Source organism: Notothenia rossii (genome assembly GCF_949606895.1).
Source record: "Notothenia rossii genome assembly, chromosome: 1".
Classification (NCBI taxonomy): domain Eukaryota; kingdom Metazoa; phylum Chordata; class Actinopteri; order Perciformes; family Nototheniidae; genus Notothenia; species Notothenia rossii.
Genome location: NC_136912.1, coordinates 40,253,889 through 40,281,439, shown reverse-complemented (window position 1 = coordinate 40,281,439; position 27,551 = coordinate 40,253,889). Strand labels below are relative to the sequence as shown.

At 42.0% G+C, this 27,551-nt stretch overlaps 2 protein-coding genes across 2 annotated transcripts in view; one reads left to right on the top strand and one right to left on the bottom strand.

The window, feature by feature from the left end:
- Window positions 1-1,927: 1,927 nt before the first annotated feature.
- neurl1aa (neuralized E3 ubiquitin protein ligase 1Aa) overlaps window positions 1,928-27,551 on the bottom strand; it is a 59,195-nt gene continuing 33,571 nt past the window's right edge. Inside the window, exons 4-6 of the mRNA XM_079676542.1 lie at window positions 22,113-22,841; window positions 5,670-5,834; window positions 1,928-4,933 (exon numbers count right to left, since the gene is read on the bottom strand). Coding sequence (XP_079532668.1) covers window positions 4,692-4,933; window positions 5,670-5,834; window positions 22,113-22,841 — 1,136 coding nt within the window. The 3' untranslated portion in view covers window positions 1,928-4,691. The remainder of the gene's footprint in view (window positions 4,934-5,669; window positions 5,835-22,112; window positions 22,842-27,551) is intronic.
- On the top strand, window positions 5,851-9,579 carry LOC307036326 (piggyBac transposable element-derived protein 4-like). Its single transcript, XM_079676551.1, has 2 exons — window positions 5,851-9,289; window positions 9,416-9,579. The coding sequence occupies exon 1, from the start codon at window positions 7,858-7,860 to the stop codon at window positions 9,277-9,279; it is 1,422 nt and encodes a 473-aa protein (XP_079532677.1). The 5' UTR covers window positions 5,851-7,857; the 3' UTR covers window positions 9,280-9,289; window positions 9,416-9,579.

Genomic DNA, 27,551 nt, shown 5'->3' with positions numbered 1-27,551 from the left:
TGAACAATGAATAAAAATTGCATGTTTTTCATCGCAGTAATATGTGTTGGTTTAAAATGTGTCACTACCCGCTTTTTACAGGCCGCTGAATGTCTGGCCCAGCTGAATTTTGTAGTTATAAAATCTGGCCCAACTGAATGTGTAGTTGAATAGCCCTGGTCTAGACTATGGACTACGACATTTAGGTTGACCGTTTATTGAACACGTTATTGCACACGAAGCCATGACAACACAACAACAACTAACTGTATCCAGTTCACACATCCCCAAACTCCCGGTGCCATCTTAAAGGCACAGTCACACCTGATGTGACACATGCATAACAGGATCGTCACCAAAATAAATAAATAAGTGGTCTGAAAAAGGTTAATGACAAAGAAAATACACATAACCTTCCTCAGGCAGTGTGTTTGTACCGGGGACAGGAGACACCCCCTTGATGAGAATCTGTAAGAAATGATCGGGGAATCCCTCCGGAGTGGAGTCATGACGAATGGATCTGAATAAATGTTTTGTATTTGGTTTGTGTTCCAGCTGTCGATCAGCAACTATATATCCATAATCCACCAGTTAAAGAAAATACAACTAATGTGTTGTGTTATATTAGCTGTTGTGGTGATTGGCATTATTCACCCATGGATCTATGGGTTGTGGTATTGTTCCGCACGGACATTTTAGTGAACCAGACTTCCTGTTTCCGCCGGTCTTCGCTTCCCGGGCATGAAGTTGTTTACATGTGTTTTCAGATGCTAAATAAAAGTCTAGCTTGTACCTTTGATACCCCGCCTCCGACTCCCGTCTCTCGGCACCACATTGGTGACCCTGACATAAGTCTTGTTGAAGGATCCGAGACCGAACCGAGCATGGCAAATAACTTTTTTTCAAACTGTCGGAGTTTTGGGAGACATCTGCGGCTGCATGGTTCGTTCAGGCGGAGGTTCAGTTCGCCCTCCGCGGAGTGACTGACGACGCAACACGCTATTTTCACGTCGTTTTGGCACTGGGGAGCTCCACTGCGGCCCGGACGGTGGGCTTTATTAAATCTCCTCCTGCCCAGGATAAATATGCAGCGTTCAAGGCTTTCCTGCCAGTGGCGGATTTAGGATTGTAGGAGATCCGGGGCTTAGCCCAGGAGTTGTAGGCCGTGTCTGCCTTTCCACGACCGCCTACAGCTCGGGCGCTCCGAGAGTTCCTCGGGATGGTGACATTTTATCACCGGTTCATCCACCGGGCAGCCCACACCATGCGTCCGCTGTACGAGGCCCTCAAGGACAAGTCCCCCGGCCATAGACTGGACGGCTGAAAGTGAGGTCGCTTTCAACGCCACCAAAGCCGCCCTGAGCAAAGTCGACATGTTGGCTCACCCGTCAAACAGGTCCCCCATCGCTATCACCATCGGCGCGTCTGAATACGCGGTGGGCGCAGGGCATGAACAATGGGTCGACGGCGCCTGGCAACCGCTCACCTTTTTCAGCTGCCAGTTGACTCCCAGGGAGCGCAAGTACAGCGCTTTTGACAGAAAACTCCTTGGTCTCTATTTGGTGGTTCGCCACTTTCATTTCCTGCTGGAAGGCCGGGAATTTGCAGCGTTCGTGGATCACAAGCCACTGACCTTCTGCATGTCCAAGGTGGCCGAGCCGTGGTCCGCCCGACAGCAACGCCAGCTTTCGTACATCTCCGAGTACACCACGGACATACGACACATCGCTGGCAAGGCTTTCGTGGTCGCGGACTGCCTCTCCAGAGCGGTCATCGGAGCTGGGCCTCAATTACCTCAATGGCCGTTTTTCTCAGGAGTTTGTAAATACAATTAGCTTGCTAACTAGCTAAGTCTAGATGGAAAAAAGGACATTCCCCTTTCACGTAAAGATAATTTAATATCATCCGTGTAAATGTTTCTTTTCAATCATGAAACAAACCATTTTATAACACATTTGGAAAGTTTATTAACAACAAACATCCGACTCGCACTGAATAGAGTTCACAAACAAACACTTGTTTCAAACGAAAAAGAAAGAAAATACAGTTTTGCTGTGTCACAACAATGGCCATATACAGTATACAATATATATAGTATTTGCTGCCACAGTCTACATGAACACTAATTAAGCGTTCCCGCTCTGATGCTCGTCTACTGTTGGTCCCGATGTCCACGCAGATTACTCATGCATGACACAAAGTTCTAAGGTAAGGATCTCTGACTGTGTGCTGACGGAGGAGTCATCTCCCTGTGGTGGCAATGTAAAGAAAGCAAACACACAGGAGAAGCAAATATGGAGGAATAAGTCCATACATGGACAAATAAATAGTATAATACAGGATCAATAACATTCAAGGAGCATGTGGTATATCCTGGATGCAAAAAAATATATGAAATAATAATAATACCTTTCATTAAAAGGCATGTATTTAATGATGTACTGAGGAAAATCTTTAGCCAAATAATTTCACTTTGAATTTGTGTTTTGTAAAGAATTGATATCACTTATTAAAAGTCCAAAATTAATTCAGGTTTTGCTAAATGTGTATAATGTATATAATAAAAATGAATTATTACATTTGGTCTGAGTGTGTAAAGTAAAATATGCCATGGTTGAGTCTGGGAGAGCAACGCTGGCCTAAACATTTACAAGATTACAATCAGTAGCTTTATAAAGTGACATTTATCTTCGCCATACAGGGATGGCTTTCAGAACATATAATAATAACAGATATAAATACAGAAAGGGGATAACATGGGCTGACACACAAGAAGATACATTACAAATAATAACTCAATTCAAGGATTGTAATAAAACCAAGAGCTTTTATATCTTGCACCCCATAGCAATGATCGTCTGATTGTGTACTGCAATTTATCTTATTGCTGCACGGTACAAGAAACTCTCTATATTGTCACAATAAGAAAACAAGAATACGTTTGTATTCTAAATGTTTAGGATGAACAGAATATTAGAATCATGATTATCAATCAAAAAGAAAAAACAGACAAAACTTGTTTTCTTTGTTTGTTTTTTTCAATTCAAGCACAAGCATATTTATCTCTCTAAATACATAAGTTAACATTCAATTGTGAATTAAAACTTCAAGCAGTAGCGTAATCAAACTGTATGTGGGAGGCGGGACGTGTGAAACATCACCGTCAGTCCAGAAGGACAAAGACAGCTGGCAAACACCATAGCAGCAAAGGTTTGAGCCCCATTTGTTAATTATCTACAAATGTCATTAAAAACAGCCTCATAGCTCCAGTGGTGTCCTGTAATAAGCTATGGCTTACTGCTGAAATGCTGTATTTTACCTTTTTGAGGTGTGTATCAACATATTTGTATTGATATTCAGGGGTTTGGAATCATATACAATATTCAATTAATTTTTTTAAACTCTGCCCCTGAACTGATTTATATAAAGGTTATATGCTGCTGGTGAAAGGCCTGTCACAAAGAGTATTAAACCTTAATATGAAGTATTGGAAAGTATATTACAAAAATATTTCTAAATGTGTGTGCTTTTATTTTCCTCTGAGTTTTATGACAGTTTGTGCCGAACATTATTTGGTAACGTTTTGAGGGTTTTGTAAAACGGCAGCAATCACAGAATATGATACATCTGCCGCTAACAAATGAACCTTCTCTGGTTTATTAAGGCAGGAGGCTGTGTTGTATCTGTGGTGGCTGCTGATACCATGGCAACAATCCTTTGACTTCATGTGTTGTTATGAGAGCTATTCTAAAGGACCTGTTAATTTGTCATGAATGCTCACAGTGTATCAGGCATGGTTGTAGGTGACGTTTGGGAAATAGTCCACATCTTCTTAAAAAAGATATCTGGCCCTGAGGAGAATCCAAATTTATTTTCCACCTTGTTACCACTTCCTGTTTCCTTTTAAAGAGTCGGCGCTGCTGAGTCTACTGGACGTAGGTTTGTAGATTGAATGTATTTACCCTCTCCGTCTATAGCGGGGCATTTCTGAGAGGCTGATTTCAGTGCAACATACCACATTGCAGAGCAAGCAGCTAGCTAGCACAACAACATAGCTACCACCGTCGTTTGCAATAGTACTACCATAAAGGTACATTAGATTATACGAGTACAAGAGATGTTACAATCCTACTTAATTTGCTCAGCATTGCCTTGCATCTCTAAGCACATCACCTACTGATAATCACCACGACAATTACAGAAACCCATCACTTTATAATCACGATGCCAGGCTTACTAATCCTCTCCGATGCTCAGTAACACACAGACACAAGTTGTGACATTCTGAGATGATTACCTGTCGGTCAGAGACACCTCTAAGAAGACTATTACTGAGACATTCGGCCCTGAAGTAACTCGTTAGCTTCGGTGCAGATGGGGGACAGTCCCTAAATCTCACAACATGGCTCATCAAATGAAATCATTTTGGAATTGTTTCAGTTTTTACCTCTCCGTAAAAGTCTTCAGAGAGCCAAGGAGAGGGCAAACACTTCTATCAAGTTCTCAGTGGAACCTTCCAGAGACCCTCCCAGCCAGGCGGTACCCCCTCGGAAAAGGTAATGGGAGTAAACCAATTGTATGAAAATACCAAATTTAAGTACCCGAGTTATTTTTCCCTGAACTTAGAAATGTCTTCCCCTGATTTTGCTGTTTTATTCCAAGAGGCCGGCCCACTGTGTGCCGTCCGTCTGCAGACTGTCAGCCGGTGCGTCCTACGTGCTCCGGTAGGTCTTGATAATGTCTTTGATCTGCCTCCTGCAGATGGGACAGCAGGCGTTGGACATCTTCTTGAGTTTGATGCCGCAGCTGTAGCACAGACACATGTGCCCACAGGCGTAGATAACCGTGTCCACCGTGTTCTCGTAACAGATGGAGCACTCATCGGACCACGGCCCACGGCCTGATGGGAACGTCGGTGACTTGGGCAGGCTCACTGGTGAGTTTGGGGTTGTTCCTGTGGTGAAATTGAAATAAAGTATTATATAAGGGAAATGGTCAAAGTAATGCAGCCAAATCAATTGAAACTTGACAAGGTATACTGCTATTTTACACAGCTGTGTTGAAATGGTGGCAAAAAACAAGTTTTGTGGTTCGAAAAAACAGAACCAATGAGACAATGTTTTTTTAACAACTTACAGTATATGTATTTGAATTGGACATAGAGCGAGACACCATCAAAATGTATCTTCTATTTTGCTTTGTTGATGTTATTAATAATTTCCTTGACACCAAGCCATTATAAAAGCTAACATGTTCACTTGCTACTAGCCTTTACCAGTCAACAGCAAGTGATGCATCCATCTTGGCAACATCATTTTCAGGCCATTGCAGTACACTTCAAGTACATTTAAGAGGCAAAACACCTCATAAGAAATTGGTTAACCAGAATCCAGCTCAATTAATAAATAATTGAAAAGTTACAAATGTGTTGCTAGGTTTATGTCGTATACCATGTAAAAAATATCAATTCCATTTATATAACATGTGAGACAAGAGCACGTGCCAAACATTCTTCTACATCCAGCTGCCGCTGCAGCCGCACTGGGAGAATAGAGCATTGGCCATTGTTCCTAACTACTGCAGAAAGACATCTGCTCACTATCCCATAATAACTTCCACTAAGTCCCCTGTGGGGTGATTGATTCTCAGCTTCTGGAGCAGACAGTATCTCCCTATGCGCGTGTACCTACCCCCTGCTGAGCTGCAGTACGCGGCCAAGCTCAGGACTCCACTCAGGCCTCCGCTCAGCACCGGATCAGAGCTGCCGCTGCCCAGGGCGCTGGGGGGGTGTGGGGGGGAGGAGGGGGGCGAGCTGGGGTTCGACGTGGCTCGAGGATCCCCTACATGAGTGGATCCTAGTGTGAGCAGAAAGAGGCAAGGGATTAGATGTTTGCTTTAATAAGAACTCCAATTACTTCAGGACCAATTACATTGTCTCTGTGACATTACAGAAAGTTTGAAAGTTATAATAGTCTGAATGTAATCATAATACATACATTGTTAAAATAAAACATCATTACATTAATTAGTTTAGTACTTGATTCTGATTTGTCAATTTGTAAATTCAGTACTCTGCTTTTTTCCAATAACATTGCTAGGGACACTCTGATAAAGGGCTATGTGCAGTCATATCAATCCACAGAAAGGAGTCCTGTCAATCTAACGATAGCTGTAGCCAAAAGAACATTAATTGTCCTCTGTCCAAAAACACTGTGAAATACTTTTGAATATTCATTTTTATATTTGTGTAGAGCACAGAACTTTGGATCCATGATGGCTAGACTGTTCCCGGTAAAGTCAAAACAAATGAAGTATTTTAAAGGCTGAAGCGATATATTGGCACAAGACACAACAGCAAAGAATGAAGATTCTCTTTTTTTTATTATCCAGGCGTTACATTTATAGTCATGAGAGCACAGCGAGAGTCTTCCACTTTGTGAGGGCAGTCCTTTTATAGCGTGCACACATTCATCACTTCTTCCTGTGTATTTCAAAGCAGAGTCCTCGTTTCCACATATACTCTCTTGACATGATGGTCGGGGAAACAAATGGGAATTCCAAGAGCAAGTTTAGGGAACACATGTTGAAATGCCAGCGATGCCTAGAAACTGTTCAGGCTGTTATATGACCGACACCAGGGACTGCCATCAAAGTCACTGACAACACAAGTTCAGAATGTGACTTTAAAGCTGCACTAATCAATATTTATAAATTAACGATGGATCAAATGACTGTGGGTAATGTGGAAGGGATCACTCGTAGTGGTGCATCCACGGGGAATCATTACCCTGCTTTTCTATAGAACTTTAATCCCATTGTTTTGGTTGTAAACACATTGATCTTCTGACAAGATGCATTTTTTATAGTAAAAAAGCTAGAATGTTGCTGGTGTATACTTCATTTTTAGCAACAAAAAGGCAAAGTTAAAAGCTAGCTTAATAAAGATAAGTTGAACATTAAGCGCCTGGAAAGCCAATATTTATCTTGGTTGTTGAAGGCTAAAAGAAAGCCTAAAGTAGAGTAAATATTGGACCTAAAATGTGTAATGTGGCTTTAAAAACAACTCCATATGAATGCTAATGTTGTCTTTAGGATGTGTTAAAACTACTTGCAAACATAACAGCCTTATATTAATCTTTCAAATGGTAGTTTCAGCTTGATTCTCTGTACTAAAGTGACAACAACAAAAAATATATATTTATAGGAGCTTGTAAACAGTCAATTATACGCACACTGGTAGTATCTGGGATTTGCAATATCGGTGCTTTAGGAAACATAATAAAACACACCATTACTGTAAGTGTTTTCTTCTTGTGGCGTCTAATGTCACTGATCCTATGGTGTGCTCTGTTATTTAACCCTCCTGTTGTCCTGGGGTCATTTTTGACCCCAAAAGGAAATCTATTGCTGTCAAAAATAGGTTTTTAATTCATCAAATGGTCTGAAAATTATAGGGGTGGTTCAATACTATGCTTTTAACGATTAAAATACATTTGAAGTAATTTCATTGAATCATGGGTGTTTTATTGCATTTTATAACACCTTAAGCCCTCTGGGGTCAAAAATGACCCCGCAGGACAAAGTGGAGCAATGGGGCACATTTCTTCAGCATAATGCTGCAACAACCCCCTGTCTGCTCACACACACACACACACACACACACACACACACACACACACACACACACACACACACACACACACACACACACACACACACACACACACACACACACACACACACACACACACACACACACACACACACACACACACACGATGTATTGGATCGATCAATTGTCAAGTCAAAAACAAACAGGCCTTTTCTCACAAATGTTGGGGCATTTCACATTTTATTCTGAGAGAGACAGGCAGCAAAATGAGGAGGCAGAAACATTTGACTGTGGAGGAGGTTCATGAGCTAATCTTTAACCGTGTTATGGAGGAAAGATCAACCGATGAGGAGGATTCAGGGTCAGAAGAGGAGGAAACTCATGAAGAGGTGATCGATGTAAGTTACAGACCAAATTCTTCCTCTGAAGAAGCCCCCACATCGCCCACTTCTGAAATGGAAGAAGGTTTTGAAATGGAGGAAAATGAATATGAAGAGGTAGAATCAGAAATGGAAGAAGTGCCAGAAGTGGAGGACCGCACTTATTTTGAGGAAGTAGAAGAATCCACTGATGAGGAAGAATCTGAGGAAGAGGACCCAGAGATGGAAGAATATTTCCAATCTAAGAATGAAAAAATGATCTGGTCTTCCATCCCTCCTAGTGACGGACGTCGCATGGTAACAGCAGAGAAAGCAGAGCGAGAGACAAGCCGCCAGGGTCCAACCCTGTATGCAAGGTCTCGTATTGAGGACATAAGGTCCGCTTTTTATCTGTTTCTGCCCAAGGCCATCGAAGAGTCAGTGCTGAACATGACTAACAAGGAGGGGCAGTGTGTTTATGGGAAAAAATGGAGAAAGATGGATCAAATGGACCTGCAGGCATACGTGGGTTTGTTGGTTCTAGCTGTAGTGTACCGATCCAGCAAAGAGGCTACAGCAAGTCTATGGAATGCAGAGTCTGGTAGGGCAATTTTCCGTGCTACCATGACACTTAAAATGTTTCATAAAATCTCCAGAGTCATAAGATTTGATGACAAAGACACAAGAAAAGATCGCCGGGCACGAGACAAACTTGCTCCAATTCGAGACGTTTGGGACACGTGGGTGTCTCTCCTGCCAATGATGTACAATCCAGGCACTAATGTGACTGTCGATGAGCGCCTGGTCCCATTCAGAGGTCGCTGTCCATTCAAACAGTATATCCCAAGCAAACCAGGGAAATATGGGTTAAAAATATGGGCAGCATGCGATGCCAGGTCAAGCTATGCATGGAATATGCAGATATTCACTGGCAAACCTGCTGGTGGGATCTCAGAAAAAAATCAGGGCATGCGAGTTGTCCTTGACATGACAGAAGGCCTCCAGGGAAAAATGATAACCTGTGACAACTTCTTTACTTCACATGCCCTTGGCCTGGCGCTGCTGAAAATAAAGCTGTTCATGGTGGGAACAGTAAGGAGAAATAAACCTGAGCTTCCCCCTGCACTGGTGTCAAAAGCGGACAGGGCTCGTTTCTCATCGAAGTTTGGTTTCACCGAGACCCATGCTCTGGTGTCCTATCTCCCCAAAAAACAGATAAATGTTCTTCTGATAAGCACTCTGCATCGGGATGCAGCTGTGAGCGACAGGGATGACAAAAAAGCCCAAAATCATCGAAGATTACAATCACAACAAAGGGGGTGTCGATAACCTTGACAAGGTATTTCACATTTATTGTTCATAATGTTAATAATATTATTTATGGAAAGGATAATGCATTGAATTTGTGAGTAGGAAATAAACATACATTTCTGAATATGTTTTGGTTTGTTTATTTTGTTTCAAGGTTACCAGTGTGTACACGTGCAAAAGAATGACAGCCCGTTGGCCCCTAGTTGTCTTCTTCAACATTCTCGACGTGTCTGCATACAATTCCTTTGTCCTGTGGTCTGAGATCAACCCAGCCTGGAATCAGGGGAAGTGCAACAAGAGGAGGCTGTTCATGGAGGAGCTTGGACGACAACTTGTGATCACATCCAGCGACACAAGGTCAGCATTAAGCTTCATTTCTGTTGCTCTTCCTTCTGTAGTGTCCTCACAATTTGTACTTTTTGTATTTGCACTATGATTTATTATAATAAAGTTTGACTTGACTTGACAGGTTCTTCCCCGCACGCCAGCCGCTGCCATTTTGGTTATGGAGGTCCAGCAGTTCTGATCCAGCTCTACCTCTGCAGCAGCTACCCGTCACCCAGCTCCCACTTGCCCAGCTCCCGCTCGCCAAGCTCCCCCTCCTGACCCATCACCCAAAAGGAGCAGGTGCAAATTCTGCCCTCGCCAGATTGATGTCAAAACCAAGAAAATGTGCCAAAGATGCAATGCATACATCTGCAAAGATCACACCATTGTTACCTGCCCTGCATACAACTGAGGGCACATTAAATGTGTAACACAGAAATGCGTGAGGTTTCCACTTTAAATTCTTGAAATAACAGTCAAGCAAGACAGGGTCAAAAATGACCCCAGAGGGCACAAGGTGTGATTATGTGTTGTCATTAAAAAAATATAAATTATTAAAAAAGGGCATCCTTACTAAACTTCGACATATACCAGTCTCTGATAAGACAAATAGTCACAATACGATATGTTCAAATTATTAAATAGTTTCATTTATATTTTAACTCAGAAAACGGTAACATTTCATATAAAAAAGATCATTTGGCCCTAAATTCCAAAACAAAGGGAAAAATGTATGGTATTGAGTTGGACTGAAGCAAAACTAAAGGTGTAACACAAAATGGATTGACATTTCATACTTTATGCTTGAAATAAGATTCAAGCAAGACGGGGTCAAAAATGACCCCAGAGGTCACAAGGTGTGATAATGTGTTGTCATTAAAAATATATAAATTATTCAAAAAGGGCATCCTTACTAAACTTTGACATATACCAGTCTCTGATAAGACAAATAGTCACAATACAATATGGTCAAATTAATTCATTGTTTCACTTTTTTTTTTATCAGAAAATGGTATAATTTCATATAAATAAGGGTATATCAGCACTAAATTCCCAAACTGAGGGAGACATGTGTGGTAATGGGTCGTACTGAAGTAGAACTAAAGGTGTAACACAACATTTATTCACATTTTATACTTTATGCATTAAATATCAAACAAGCCAGATGGGGTCATTTTTTACCCCAGAGGGCACAAGGTGCATAGTAATCGGGAGGACATTGCGAGGGGAAACAACAATGTTATAGTTAACAATCACAGGTAGGGCTTTAATGCCAAAAATACCCAACAAATTAAGATGCAAATTAGCTGTCTTGAAGAGCAAGCGTTTAATCAGCAACAAAGAATTCCCATCAAATGCTTTGCTGCTTCTCAGCGTAAATGCAGATTACTTTAATTACCTTCCCTGAAGCTTGCTGTCAAAAAATAGCACACTAACAACTGCATCAGAAATCAGCTGCTGTCTGCACATTATATATTAAACCGTGCTATTTCAGGAATGGCTACTTTTCTCAAAGCATACCCACACTGAGAAACACTTCATGTTCTCCTGGACAGCTGACAGAGGAAAAAGAGGAGTGAAATCGGAGTCATCTGCTGTGGCACTGACCAGTAAAACTTGGTTATGGCAGCCTCGCTCAGTCTGCATCTGCCATCTGCACCGGCACTCTGATCAATCAGACTGATGCCCCGGGGCCCAATTCGTTCTAGGGCACAGGGTCATTGGATTTTAGGGAAAATGTCCAATAAGCAGGTCATAAGCAGTAGCAGTGTTTTGGTCTCAGCTGGTGTGTCATTACACCACCGCTGCTCATGACTCTCCACTATCAGGAGCTGTCTGATTTGGCATTTTGCAGGGTGGTGCTGTCGGGGGAGGAGTAATCAAGAATATATTTTGTTTGCATACCAGGGGTTGCCCTGGTGCTCCTGGCGCCTCAACGCGTGTACGGTTCAATGTTCAGTGATGATGTAACATGTGATCTGCAGCTGTAGTGAACATATTTTTAGCAGGGTACGCCCCGGGCACCCCTTATCCAGGCGGTGTGCGTGAGATGCTCTACACCATTGTCTATGTATAGATACAAGTCTGGCCACCAGTATAAGCACATAATGTGCATAAGGAAAGGAAAAACCATCGATGCATTCCTACTTCCTCACAAGCAAATGCTTAAATTAGGGTCTGTGACTTAGAATTCAAAATGATTCTTTTCAAATAATATTTGTTCTAGGGTAAACCTGAACAAATTTTTGGCGAACCTAAGGAAAACAACTGTGTATTAAAGTTTCAGTCATATTTGTTTTGCCATTGCATGTGTCAGTTATATTAACACAGTACTCACCAAAGCTAGTAATGCTAACAAGCATAAATGTTTTCGTTACAAACCATAAAAAAACTATCTGAAGGATAGGGTTCTGTAGCTAGCCTCTCCGACTACCACATTTGACCAATCAACATGAACTACAATACTTGAAAATCTAGTTTGGTTACTATGGTATGTATTTCTGGGCCATAAACTGATTTTGTTGTGTAAAGACCAAAATGTTTTAGCTCTTTTCTTTCCCTTTCTTTTTCTGATCAAAACTTCTTATAGCTATGGCTACCTCAAACGTGGGGTAAACCCGCTTTCACAGAAAAGCGATAATCACTCATATTAGGACACAAGCTTCATTAAAGTCCTGCTATGAATGCATCCATGGTGCTGCACTCATAAGTGTCTAAAAGAGCAAAGAATGGCAAAGAGAGATTCAAATATGCAATCCAGTCGAGGTTGCATGATTGTAGGATTGTTTGGGAAGGTAATGCAAATGGTTGGATAAAGCCCCCAACTTCCACAGAAGGACCCAACAATCACTCGTACAACTTGTGACCCTAACCCTAACAATACAAAGGCTCCAGATTAAACCATCCTGCTTTGAGTGTTGATCAGTAAATCACCATGCCAACCCTTCAAGGTGTTACTGCAGTCGCCACGTTTCACCAATCATCGGCTTACTCAAGCCTGATCACCCTGCAGCCCTGGAGCATGACTGCTTCCCATCTGAATCCTCCCCACGCCCCTCATCCCTCCCCTCACTTTGTCCCTCCCTCCCTGGTAATCCTCCATGGCAGGCGGGCAGCATAGGCAGGATCCGTGGTGCCCAGCCCTGATCCAGCCTGTTCCCCACTAGATTAAAGGGACCTGTGTGAACAGCTGTGAGCGGCAGGCTGTCTCTCTGTGGACACATCTCTGCAGCTCACTACCATCCATCAATCTTTAGCACACCAGTATATCTATGGAGAAGGCTGGGGAGGTATGCAGAGTATGTGATGAGGGAGGTGGCTGAGGATGAAGCAGGACTGTGGAAGGCGCGGGTTAGGGGCAGCGTCTATAAGGATCACATTTGATAGCATTCAGATATTGGGGTGAGGCACATATTTGGGTAGTTTCTGAAATACAACGTGAGGGGAGGGGTTGAATGGCCATCTTCCAGGCCTGTTAATAAATGAGGCATCTCATCTCTCACCTGAACAGTTTCTTCCCCTCCGCTACCGGCCTCATCAACAAGCCCCGGGACCCCCACTGACACTTTACCTCAGCCACTTCACAAGTTGAAATGAGATGTTCACGTCTGTTCTATTGCATAATATACTTCAGTAACTACCCCACTGGTGAATGTCCAAAGCTTCTATGTGTCATAATAAATAAATATATATATATACACATATTTTACCTGTGGTGATTGCATAACACTTCAAGAATCATAGAAGTGGTGGTAAATATTTTTTGGAGAATTTCTTTTATATCTTAGACGTGTCATTAAAACCGCGGTTGCTAACAAGTTACTAAATGAAACTACTAAACGGCCTCATGCTAAATATTAGTAGCCTTTAACTTGGCGGTGTTTACATGAAGTCATGCAACATGCTTTCAACTTCTGTCGATTGCATTTACGCTTCAAAAGTCCCTAGTGTTGTGTTAATATGTGGAACAATCCCGTGGCCTTGTTGACGGACCCCTTCTGATTCTAACTTCCCATCGGACAACAAAGATGCGTCATCCCTGCACCACTGTATAGCAAGAACAAAAGAAGAGGAGCAAAATCTCTATTGAAAATAGTTTACATTTAAATTGATGAAACACTATCCACAATCACAAATCGTTTCGAAACAGCTGGCTGTCCATCTGATTGCAGAGGATTTCTTGCTCTGAAGTGCCATCAGCTCAAATGTGCACTTAGCTGGGCTCTTTGTATGTGTGTTTAGAGTGGATGAGAGGAAAGCGGCTCTGAGGGAACTAGTTTAAGGTCATGGCTTACCATGCTGTATTAAATGTTAAAAGTCTCCTTCTGTATACGACGGAGATACTATCTTCAGAGACAAAAGGGCTGTTTAGGAGGGAGGACAAGGCCATTCATCCCTGAGTTGTTTATCTCTTCGACATGTGTATAGAGGAGAGTGTGCTGTATGAACATGTGTATACATGGCATGCATGCAGCTTTCTGAAAATGATAGAGGGAGTTAAAGAAATAGAAATATACGTGTTGTTGGTATTGGAAAATGTTTCTGAATGTTTCTTTCTTTCACATTTCAGAATAACATTTTGTGTCTCAATCACATAAAAGGCTTTAGTTTGATTGAATCAGGAACATTCATATTGCAGTATGCTTTAAAAGGATTAGTGAGTTTCATCTGGGTTTCACCTCTCAGGCTGAAACACCTGCGGAATGGAAGCTGAGCAATTTGGTTCCACAAAATGTCTTTAAAGCAAGGATAGTTGCTATCCAGTCGGAAACTGTTGTAACCTGTAAATGTTACTAGCTATGTAAATTGTAGTCGCTGTAAATATGCTGTATGATGTCCTTTTTGTTTTTCTGTTATGTTTATATGTATTCATGTGGAACCTACTTGCAGCAGGTCACCATTGAAAAAGAGATCAAGGATCTCAATGGGATTCACCTGCATAAATAAAGGTTTGAAATTAAATTAAATGAAAGAATCTATTTAGGGATGTAAGAGTGGTACTAACTCTGTATTATCAGTCAAAGATAGGGCAATACAGGAAAGGAGACACTAAATATAAATGTATCATAAAGTATTAGCTAAGGTAAACTTCAAAGTAATGTTAGTCCATTAATAATAAAGCAATTTACATTGTTTTCAAAACTACTACAAAATGGAAAACCTGATAAGTATTTCAATTTTTGGCTTTAAATAAATATCTAAATTACATTTTTTAAATGTGTATGTGTGCATGTATCCACACATAGCAGAAAGTTATGAGAATATTTGAGAATAGCAGACAACACAAAATGATCAGGTCATAAATGCTGCCCCTTAGGCTTGATTATAGATGTCTAGTGAGCCTGTTAGTGCGGGATTCCAATATGTATTTTTGCAGGGATACATGTGTGATAATCGACTAAGACATATTGTACATAAACGACCATAATGCTGAGTAAAAACAGGAACATTTGAAAGAGAAGACACCAGCCAAGACGGCAGAAGGTGGGAAGAGAAGAGAGGAGCGTGGCAGCTGCAGTGTATAAGGATGTGGGTGGTGCGACGTTTCACTTCAGCATGAGCGCGCTGACATTTTAATAGAATCTATAATACACGCGAAGTTGGTCACTGGATGGGTGTCCTATTTCTACGCAACGAGGCACACAGTTCAGCCGCACTGTTTTCAGCTTTCTGTGCTATAATCACTCTAATAGGAGATATTTGGATATGGCCAAACAAAACTGTGCCATGCAGTCTATTAGCTGCTGTATCGCAGGGTTAAACTGTAGGTCACATGCATGGAGAGTTTAGGAAACACACATTCTGCCTGTTTGTATGTGTGTATGATTTATAACACTGACACACAGTATATTGTGTGTTTGGCACTCTCATCACTAGCTAAAGGTCAGCTAATGTTCACTTAGCATTCTGCTCAAACCAAATCTGAGGCTGAGGAATTACCTTTTAGAAAGACTAATCTTAAATTCTGTCAAAATAAAAACTAAATTGAGTATGACAATATACTTTGGCGTTTTTGATTTAGCTAAAACAAATACTTCAGAGTTATCTTTAACACTGGCATAACATGATACCCCTAAGTCATACACTACAGTATATCCCAACCCGGTCTCACAGTCTGCGTACAAATGACACGACTTTGCAAAGGCGTGCAATAGATACGCAGAAGTCCGATTTTGCGTGCATATGATACGCTGATATTGCACCTCAAACATGAAAACAAAGAGCTCTGTGGCTTCAGGCCATTCCAATGACAGTTTTAATGTTTGCAGTGCAATGAACGAGACAGCAGCTTATTGGGTTATGGTTAGGGTTAAATAAATGGCAAAGATATGTAGAAAATAAACTCATTTAAGATACGTTCATAACAAACTTAACGTGGGAGAAAATTGTAGAAAAAAAAACGTACTTGACATGCGTTCATAACAAACGTAACGTGGGAGTATCATATGCACGCAAAATTGGACTTCTGCGTATCTATTGCACGCCTTTGCAAAGTTGTGTCATTTGTACGCAGACTGAAGACAATGGGCTGGTATATCGACAATGTCTTAAAACTACGTTCCAATCCAAGTAAAATACCACTAACGTTTTGATTTGATAAAGTAAAATGTCCAGTGGGATAAAATATAATAAATTGATCCTAAAAACATAAGAAGAAATATTTGTTTCTGTAATGTCATTCCAGCACATTTAAAAAAGTAAATGGTGACTTTTGGTTTTGAACCAGACACAACAATGGCCTTGTGGGTAATACAGGTTGTTTATCCACCCTGTTCTCCTCAGTCCGCAGATCATACAGAATACTTTTCTTCAAATAGATTCAAGCAATAAGCCAGACATTTTAATTCACCATGATGAAGTAGGTATTAATAATGAAGTATCAATATCACTACCCTGTCCCAGCACTCTTGGCTGCCCTGATGTTCACTTTGCCTGTTCCTATTACAAAGCCCCCTCACTTCATGCTTTGTTTGAAGTGAGAGGCCTCTGTGATGAGCGCTTTATCTTGCCATCCTGAAAGCAGAAGCCCACTGGGTGAGGCGAGCCTTCAAGTTTAACATCCCTCACTCCAAGTCTGAGGGTCCAATTCAGCTCAACTGAAAGCTAAATTGCTCTCCAGTCAACACAAAGCAATAGATCAAGAGCTGCAAAGGCGAGATTAGAGATGCTTCCTAATTCAAAGCAGCCAGAAAGTAAAGATGATTCACACCTCAGTGGAAATTCCAAGATTTTGCTCTGTTAAGGAAGATGTGCCTCAGATCGCTTTCATTGTTCTGCTATTCCGGCGCTGGTGTTTTGCCAAGGCTCTTTGATTTCAGTAATGATTGTTAGAAATGTACAGAGAAAAACCAGGTGGTCTGTGATGCACGGCTGCCAAGCCAAAATGTAATTTAACAGTAAGGTAAAAGAGATGATCTCTTTGTGTGATAGCGGTGCAACCGAGACATTAGCTTTGCAAATGAAAAGATGTTAGGTTTAGGTGAGAAAACACTTAAAAGCTGAATTGCTGAGTTGCACATTTAAAGTGTACATTAAAGCTAACTGTCATTTTTATAGAGGTGGCTGCATGGTCACTTTACTCTTAGTTGATGCTAAGTGGGTCAAGCTAACATAGCGTAACATTAGCCCAACTTCAAAGTAGTGAATCAACTTATTTAACATGCAAAGGGCCAAGTTTAAACCCCTTTCACATTATGTTGCAACACATTTTTACTGACTTAGTTTTTATTGAAATGGCTGCATGGATAGTATTCTGCCAGTTGCTGTTAAGTGGGGCAAGCTAACATAGCGTAGCATTAGCCCAAAAATGAACGTAGTGAATTAACTTGTTTAACATGCAAAGGGCCATGTTTAAAATCCTTGCACACTATGTTGCAAGACCTGCAACAAGATAAAGTGTAATTACTTTGTCTTAAGTGTTTCTCTCTCTCTCCTGCACGTCTAGTTAAAGCTAAGATGGTTCCTTTCTAACATATTTTAACCTCCGCTTCCTTTTCCTCCGCTGTCACTGAAGACTCACAGGATGTATTTATAGATGCCTCTTCCTCCACAGACAAACACTTGTGACATCTTTAAAAGGCCGGAGCTGTTGTGTGCCTTAAGAGCTGCATTAATAGAAGACGGCATTCACTGTTGCATGCCAGTTTGCATTATAGAGCTGACAAAGATACTGCCTTGTTACTGCCAACCCTTTGCTGTCACTGAATATAAAAGAAATGTTAAGAAATTCAAGAATATTTTTGCATGTGTAAAAAAGTGCCTACAAAACAGCCAATAAAAAAGGATTCTACAGACTTTCTCAAACTCTGGGATAAATGGGCATCTACCAATCAGTGGTTCGGTGGTTCAATCACCAGCCATGTAGTCAACATGTCAAATTGTCCTTAACCCCATATTGGTCCAGTAGGCATTTCTACAGTAGGCTATTGAAGATTATGTAAATCGCCTTGGATTCAAGCTTAACGACAGTAATGTAACGTAACAATTGAAATTCAGAAAGGCACACATGAACATAGCAGGATCACCAACAGCTGCCTGCACCTGGTTGGGAGGCAATATGCTTGGCGGGGCGTGAATGAAGCATCACAGCCCACCACTGACAGGCAAAGTGTCCCCCCCTGCAGATACATCTTGTTGTCCCTGTTGTGTGCGGGTCACAGCCCTCCCTCCTGCAGCCTCTCCACCTCTGTTTCCTGTTTTTCATCTCGTGAGCTTTTACTTCTCTCTACTAATGTGCGTAGACGCTTCCTGTCTCAAGACACCTGCGGTAAATACTGAGACAAACAAAGTAACAACCTCTTGACCCCTTTGTCCTGTCCGTGGCTGTATTTTCTAAATGGGAAGACATGGTTGGCCTCAATTGGCATTCTTTTAAAACAATGAACACTTAGTAAAAAACATTTAATTGAAGCAAATTAAGCAAAGTTCACCAGCCACATAAAGATCAATACCCTGATCTGCTGGTTCCTGACCCCATCCATCCTTGGCTGAATGGATGATTATATTCACAATAAATCACTCTTTGAAGAGGAATTAATCACACGATAAAACATGTGGTTAAGGAACTAAAAGGGGCTCATTACTCATTTAAGGACAGAAGGGGTATATCAAAGGAAGTTAACACTACAAGAGTTTCACTTTACTTAATCTGTGTCTGACATTTATCATCATGAGACTGCTCCAACTGACTTTATCTCTGTTTGCTGCTTTGCAACATTCAAGTAAAACTTTACTTTATTCCCTATTGAGCATTATACTGTAAGTAGAATGTAAACATCTCTTCAATGCTACTACTACTTTGGGGTCATTTATTCGTCTGTGTATACACCTGCCTCCAATTTAGGGGGGTGGGCTGACTTTGTGCTACCTCTGTCTCAAAGTCAACAAAACAATTAAGTTGTTCTATTACAGGCAGGAATGTTCAAGGTTAAATGTTCATTGTAGAACAAAGTATTTCAAACAAAATGCAGGTTTTGCACCTTTATGCTACGTAGAAATAAACTAAACATAATAATAATGTTATGGGTCAAGTCAACTAGTCAAGATGAGCAACGCATATGCACGGACGCGGATGTATACAAAAGTTGAGTCTCTGGTGGTAAACACCCCTTATGAAATGGATGGGCTGTCAGGGTCGTTTTAACCAGCCTTAGTGTGTTAAAGTTTAAACGTTTTCTCTTCCGAAAGAATACCACATAAGGAGATTATATAATGTTTTCTGTGACTCTGGAGGAGCTTTCTAAAGTTTGAGAAAATAACCCATGATGATGTCTTTAGGGTTATGTTAGCTTGGGCTTGGTAACAACAGATGGCCTGACTGATCCTGGATTTGTAGAAGCTCACGATCAATATTTGTGTGTTTAAAATCCAATATCTGGCACATTTTTCTAACAGGCTTTAGAACAGAATAAACTAACAGTTAGAAAGCCACTAAGGGAGTTTAACAGATGCAAGGCATTTATCAGGCAGAGATGGTATAGCAAACACAAGCTAGTGGTTGCATTCTGGGGAGTGTGTAACTCAGTCCTTTATCTAAATGTCTGGATATCTTAGCCTCTTCTGTATCGATATTGACCATTTTTTACTTTCCCCCACAATCCAAAACTATATCATGTTTTAAAGGTCCCCTATTATACTGTTTTTCATCAGTATATTATAGGTCTCAGATATATACAAAACATGTCTCTGAAGTGTTTGGCTCGCAATACCAAACAGATCATTGTAGAAACCCTCTGTTTCAGCCCTGTTTCAAAAGAGCTGATTCTGTGTCTGTTACTTTAGATGAAAATAAGGAGCCTCTCCCCACACCTCTCTGAGAGATAGTTGGTTAAAAAGAACAAAATGGTGCTCTAGGAGGAGATTCAGGTGATTTTTTTTTAAATGTTGAAGTTAAAAGCATCAATCTGGTGCACTTTGAGAGCAACATTAGGAGATCTATGGATACATCTCTCAACATCCATATGAAACAGAACTGTAAGCAGATTTATTTTTATTTATGGATATTTTAGAAATCACTCCCCTTTTAAACTCTATTCTTGTTTATTTATAACATCTTTTTTTTACTCTCATATAGTATTTTATACCTGTTTACTTTATTCTCTTATTTTTTTATAACTATAATGATCATATAAAGATGTTCCTTTTCCTCACTGGTTGTAGAAAAAGCTTCTTATATTCGTTAGCATAGCTAGCTAACCAGATGCTAATATAACAACAAAGTTATTGACTGTATGATCAGTATGACAGATGAACAGATCGCCAATGGCCTTTCAACTAAAGACACAGCCACGCAAACACTGCGGCATGTGTACGGCTCCTTATGGGTACTGCAATTTTTGGAAGTGGCGGAACGACGTTCTGGTGCTCTCCGGCAGAACTGCACTCCTGTCAGACGAGACATATACCACGTGATGACACGTTACAGAGCGTCCACACCAGAGTTCCCTTTAGCCGGTAATTACCGGACTACGACCGGTAAAATATGCTGATCTGTTGGTAATGCCTCGGGTTTCAGGTGGGCATGTAAACAAATGCATAATGCTGCGCTATACTTTGCGGCCTCACCCGGTTGCATAGCGACGCTTATTGTTTAGGTGTCTTTTGATAAGCAGGTAGTCCTATCATTAGCTAGAACTAGCTAGATCTGATCGATATGGACATAAACGCGAGTGAAGTCTAATCTGACGGGAGAGAGAGATCAGCTGCTGCTGACGAGTCGACACGCAGCCCTGCATGATCACATGCAGCGGTGAGCAGAACAAAACACACACTTCAGGTTAGAATATCACACGTAGCTATTTTAATTACCTCTCAAACTACCTAAACTAGTTATAGATATGTTTAGTTTTACTGTCGGGTCACTTATTACTGATCCGCGAGCTGCATGATACTGACGGGCTGTCAGGAGAGGGAGAGAGCGCTCCGTTTATTATTCCCGTGTTATTGTAAGTTACTGTTCACTTTTGAATAATGTAGTTAATCTACTATAATTAGTTTGTTTAATATCGAATCATATCAATTTGTTTTAAAGCACAATAAATAACAAAGAAGACCTTTGACCGGCACTTTTCTCATTTAGTCCGGAAGATTTAAACTTTAACGGACATGTTGACCGGCGAAAAAATATTCTAACGGGAACTCTGGTCCACACAGCAGCGTGCGTTGACGCTTGGCGGTGGGCGTGTCTGAAGCTTGGGGAGTCAACGCGAGCAACGCGACCAACAACCAATCACATGAATCTCCCGTCCCCGACATACAAAGCAAAATGCTAGCATTCCATGCTAGCTATATATACTGTCTATGCCTGCTAGCTGTCCATTCAATGTTTAAACGAGGTACACTGGATATAAACTCCCCAAACAGGCGAAAACCTACCAGTTTCACCCACTATCTCTGCCACCTCCCTCCATGCCTGGTTCCTCCGGTTTGTATCCCGGTAGATGAACAGAGACTGATCATACAGCACCGGGTGATTCACTACTCGCAGCATACACGGGGTTTGATTGGCTAGCAGTTGTACTGGCAGATTTTCATAAACGGGATTTGATTGGCTGACGCTTCCGTCAACGCTTCTGAGCAACGCGTAGCTACGCTCCCCACAATGCAGTTCGGCGAAGCGTGACGTCACCCCATTCAAAGTGAATGGGCCGAAGCGTTGAAGCTTCAACGCACGCCGCTGTGTGGACGGGCTCGTGTTGTTTTCAAGAACCCTGACCTTGGCCAGGAAAAACAGGCACTCGCTTGTTTAATTTTTTTGCAGTCTAGATTTCTTACATTTCTTTCTTTTTTGCGTGTGTTTATAAATTACCTTGAGGGCCGCACCAAATGGTCTCGCGGGCCGTATACGGCCCGGGGGCCGGAGGTTCCCCACCCCTGATCTAGAGAATTAGAACGGCTCTTATCATGGCTGCCACTGAGGTACTTCCTGGTCATTTCACTCCGTTAGGAAGGTTCCTAAGCTAAACTGACTATTCGACTGCAGCCCTAGTTTAGTATCTAATTTGTATCATGTGATGCTTGCTTACCCAGAATCCTCAGCTGAGTCACAGCCCCATGGAGACCAAAGAACATCCAGAGTGGGCGGGAGTTGTCCACACACACCTGCATGCCCACATTGGTGCCGTTGTGGCTGAGGATGACCTCCCCTTCCTGGTTGACCAAGAAGCCCAGGATGTCACTGCTTTGAAGGGGCGTGGGCACCCGACATACCGCCCAGAACTCCTTCCTGTCCACCAGAGCCTCGGGGTTGTAGGGCAAGTCGCTGGGCCGCAGCACCGCCGGGTCGCAGGAAGTCACGCCGTAGGACAAAGACCCTGAACGTGCAGGGCTGGACTTGGTGACTTTGATGAAGACGGTTTCTCCAGTGCGCAGGGGCCGGTTGGTGAAGACGAGGGTGCGCTCCTCTCGTGTGTGCTCTGATCGCGCCACCGTCTGCTCGTCCAGCGTCTTAATATGGGCGCCACGCAGCTGGTGGAAGTGGAGGTCGCTCTCCAGGGCGGATGGCAGCAGAGAGGACTGCTGGGAGTTGAGGGAGTTCTGGGGTATGGGGCAGGTGGAGGATGTGGAGGCTGAGGCCAGGTGGAGGGTGTGGCGGTGGGAGTGATTGTGGCCGTTGCGTCCATCCTCCTGCTGAAGGTTGAGGTCACATAGGCTGACGGACAGGCGGGAGTCGTCTGCTTCTCGGCGGAGAGAGGACGAGCGCACCGTGGTGAAGGAGCGTGGGCGTAGGCAGTCGGGAGGAACAATCTCACTGTCTGGAGAGAGGGAAGAGAAGAGGACATGGCAATGAGCAAGAACAACAGTTAATATTGCTTTCCGTGTTTCACTTTGATTAGCAATTTGCCCGAGCCCTGTGGCGAATGATGAAGTTAGCAGTCAGCTGAATCCCAATAGAGAGCATACAGTTCTAAGAAGAGCTGAAAGTGCTGCTAGTCTGACAAGAAGATAATGATCAAAAAAGAGAGAGCAATTTAACTTCACTCGCACGAGTTGTCTACTTGTAATTACCAAGTGCTGCTGCAAATGAGACTGTCAGAATGTGTGTTTAAAGATAAAATATGTTGCTCCTATTCCTGCAGAGGGCTGAATCGTAGACAGTAGTTTGAGACAGAAAAAGCTGCGTGGTGTCGATTAGCAAAAAATACATTTGTCACTGATGTTAAGGTGAGTGTTGATTGCATTATTGGCAATCCATAGTACGGATCACTCTACAGCTACCCAATGATATCAGCCTGTAATAGCATGAGTAGGAGTCACCTGCACAGGAATAAACTCACACACATGACTTCACCCCTGATAAAGCTACCCTCAGGTTACCTAAAAACTCATCCTACGCTTCGACACAGTTGCTCAAAATAACAACTCTAAATGTGCTCTCCCTCACGGCCCCACCTCCCCCTTCTGGGCCTGGTTGCGGGGGTAAAATTAGCCTGTCATTCTCACAGAGACCCCACTTACTCTGAGTTTTGGTGGGAGTGAGTTGTGTGATGAATGTACTCAAGGACTGCCAGCTAGAGGAACCAAGAGACGGGGACAAAAGAGATGATGACCTCTTCTCCCCCCCACACAGGAGGTCATGGAGATACTAAGAGACCCTCCTCAGTCAAAGCAAGAGATGGAGTAGAGCGATTGAGACCAAAAAAGGGGAGGCTGGGGGAATGATGAAAGACAGCGACCAGCCGCTCACTGTCTCTGGAGAGTCTCTGGAGTCCTGGTCAACTTTAGGCCCCTCTATCTGACCACGAATTGAGAGCCTGGATCAACATAAACCTCTTAGTTTCAATTAACAGTGGGTATGCATGGGGGGGGGGGGGGTTACCCACCTGTCCCTCGTTAGCCCTGCAGTCACCTGACCTCCTGCACACCTGCTCCCACTCCCCCATTAGTCACTCACTGTTAGGGTTGGGAACCGAAACTCGGTTCCAGATGAGAACCGATAAGAAAATGCTTGGTACCGGGTACCCATACAAAATACACAATTTCGGTTCTGCTTAACAGTTCCTAAACGTGGTAGACCCTGTATTCCACCGGGTCCGTCTGCGCTGCGGTGACCCGGTGACAGGGGTGGACTGGCCATCTGTGTGTTCTGGAGAATCACAGAACGGCCGGTCGTCAGCGGGCCGTTGACGGCCGGCTCGGTTCGCTGATGGCCGACACCGCCCTTAGTTTCTTTTAGCGGCTTCATGTAAGTTGTGCTGACAGGCGGCAGGGGTCCACAGTTGCCCCGCAGCGAGGCTCCCCCCACCCTCCTGTAGACAGTTCACGAGCTCAGTCACTTAATAACACCAAAGATGGATCGCGGTAAACGCTCTAAAGTGAGGCTCCACTACACTAAGAAAGAAAAAGACAAGGCACAGTATAATGCCTGTTAATAGCTTGCCACAGGCATAACTCAGTTAAAATAAAGCACAGCTATTGTGCAATACATTTGTATTGCATGTATTTTTTCATTTGTAAATATGTCAGTTAAAGCTTAAAAGAATAAAGATATTTTTGTTATCTAAACGTTTGACCTCTTTCTTTTATAATTTTGGAATCGAAACGGGGAATCGATAAGAACCGGAATCGATAATCGGTAAATTTCAGACGATACCCATCCCTACTCACTGTTCACATTAGCCCAGTTCCTTTGTTGATTGTTGTGCTGTGTATTGAGCAATCTTGTGCCTAATGATCCTCTTTAGTTTTTACATTTTCTTTGTTCAGTATTCCTAGTTTGTGTTGGATGAAATTCAGTTGCTGGCCTGTTTTTGACTAACACAGTAAGTTATATTTTATTAACACATTAGAACTCTCCCTGCTACTTGCAATGATGATACAGTGATGGCGAGATGAAGCCTTATGAAGCTTTGAAGCTTTCCAGCTTTCCAGCCAATCATCATGGGCTTCATCTGAACACAAACCCCCTGTTGGTCAAAGTGTGTAAAAAAGGCAGGTTTGACATCTCAACAGTGTGCTCTCTCATACCAAGTTCCCAATGAGTAAAGCCTTAGAATAACTCTAAACAACGAACATAAAATCATATTTTCATGTTAACAATATTGCATTTATTCCAGTTTAATGATTGTGATTGAAAAGCCTAAGGAGGCTGGTAAACATTGCAAAGAGGGATTTTTATTTTTATATAGGGTTAGGGTTAGGGTTAGGGTAATGTTGTGAATCGAGTGGCCCATGGTGGTGGTGGGGTTATGGTATGGGCAGGCGTATGTTATGGAAGATGAACACAGGCCACTCGATTCACAAAATTACCCTAACCCTAACCCTAACCCTAATCCTAACCCTAAAAAAAGATACTGACTGGTTTTCTGACCCCCCCAGACCCCCCCAATAAAGCAAAAATGCATGTTTCAGAGTGGCTTTTTATTTTGGCCAGCCTAAGGCACACCTGTGCAATAATCATGCTGTCTAATCAGCATCTTGATATGCCACACCTGTGAGGTGGGATGGATTATCTCGGCAAAGGAGAAGTGCTCACTATCACAGATTTTTTCAGATTTGTGAACATTATTTGAGAGAAATGGTTATTTTGTGTATACAGATGTAGCGATTCATTTCAGACAGTTTGAAACGCGAGGGCCGTGATTGGTACGTGATCTGCCCTCGCTCAAGGGAAAACCTCCAGCTTGACTTGAGACCGCCCCGTGATAGATAAATGTAATTATAATGAAGCCAGCTGCAATGGATCATTGATCCACCAGGGGGTGCAGTGGGGTTCCATACTGGAGCTCATGTGAAATAAAGTCAGATACAGTACGCTGGATGTCCAGTGGAACTTTGTTAAGATCCATATGTCACGGGTATCATACTAATGTGCTAAATAAGAGACATGTAATCATTTACAAAACATCACCATGTTGTTATTTAACAAAATAATGTTGTTTAGTCGAAAAAAACGAACAGGAGGAAATGCAGCCCGGCTCTCGATTTTTAATCCTAATTTAATCATCATCTTCACCACGATCATTTATGCTTATGTTCGCCGAATTGACATGAAATCACTGACACATATGAATATACTGTATTCAACTTCATTAAAACGTTATTAACGTGCCTAAACTCAGTAATTCACTAAAAATATGTATATTTTAATGGAGCCTCGTCGGCAGATCAGGATCCCAAAGCGTGGCGGATGGATCCTGATCTGCATGACGGGTGCTATTTTCCCCATAAGGAACAAGTCGCTGCAAATTATCCCGCTTATTACACGGCCACATTCTCAACAAAGTAACGACAGGACTCCCAATATTAATTGAGTTGCTTTTATGGATTTAGAAAATGTTTTTATTGACTTAAAAACTTGTTGTATGTATTGATTTAAATTGACATGCATCCGCTAAGAAAAATAGTTATAATCTGTTGTTACCCTTTTTTAAACAGTCTGAATGAAACGGCAGCTCTCAGCTGTGTATTTACACAACTAATGGCCCATCAACCACAGCTCTATCCCCCCCTCCCCCCCTGATTTTTCTTCTCCAGCAGCTAAATTAACTGTAGGTTACTCTGAGTGACCATAGACTGTATGTGACAAGCTTACAGTTAGTGACGTAACAACACCATAAAAGCTGGTGGGTTGAAAGCAATACGGGAGGTAAAAATAACTAGAATAATTGTGATTCATTTATTGTGGCTTTTATGTTTTTAGGTATAACATGTTATGTAATTCAGGCTTATAGTTCACCCTTCTCTAAAAGCCTTCAACAATGACAATATTCATAGTAATTTAATAAATCCTTCCAACACACATTGTAAAAAATAGCCTACTGTAAGTTAAGAAATCATTCCAATATGTACATCTTCGGATGTAACAACAATAACATTATAAATAGTAACATAGCTGAACATGGTATTGCACATTTAGCTTTGAGTGTTACTGACCTGAGATGTTTTTATTACATGAATTAAGGTGACTGAGGCTTTTTAACATACAGGGATGCAAACTCATCAGGTATGAAAAAGGTGACAAGGATCCGAGCCCCCGGCTCCCCCACCCCACGGAATGACAGAGGATTTTAGCAGTCAGAACAACTAAAGCAGCAGTGTTAATAATAACAGAAACGCCAAAGACTCACATCTAATACAAATATATAAAAGCATTTATTTTAAATTGTGGAGCAGTCAGTTTATAATTTTGGCAGCACTGTTGAGCATTTTGAAAATGTATTTTCATGCCTCTGTGCAAGGCTTAGTCTTTCTATCTTTATAGCCACATGGTGTAAAGTAACTAAGTTCATAAACTCAACAAGTACTATACTTGGGCACCATTTTGAGATACTTGTACTTTATTTAAGTATTTCAATGTTTTGCTACTTTATTCTTCTACCCCACTACAGTTCAGAGGTACATGGTGTACTTCTACTCCACTCCATGTATTTAATACCTTTAGTTATTTTACAGATGTGGATGAATGATGTGAAATATAATCAAGTGTTAAATCAGACTTTAGTTCCTCCTGGAGCAAATCCACA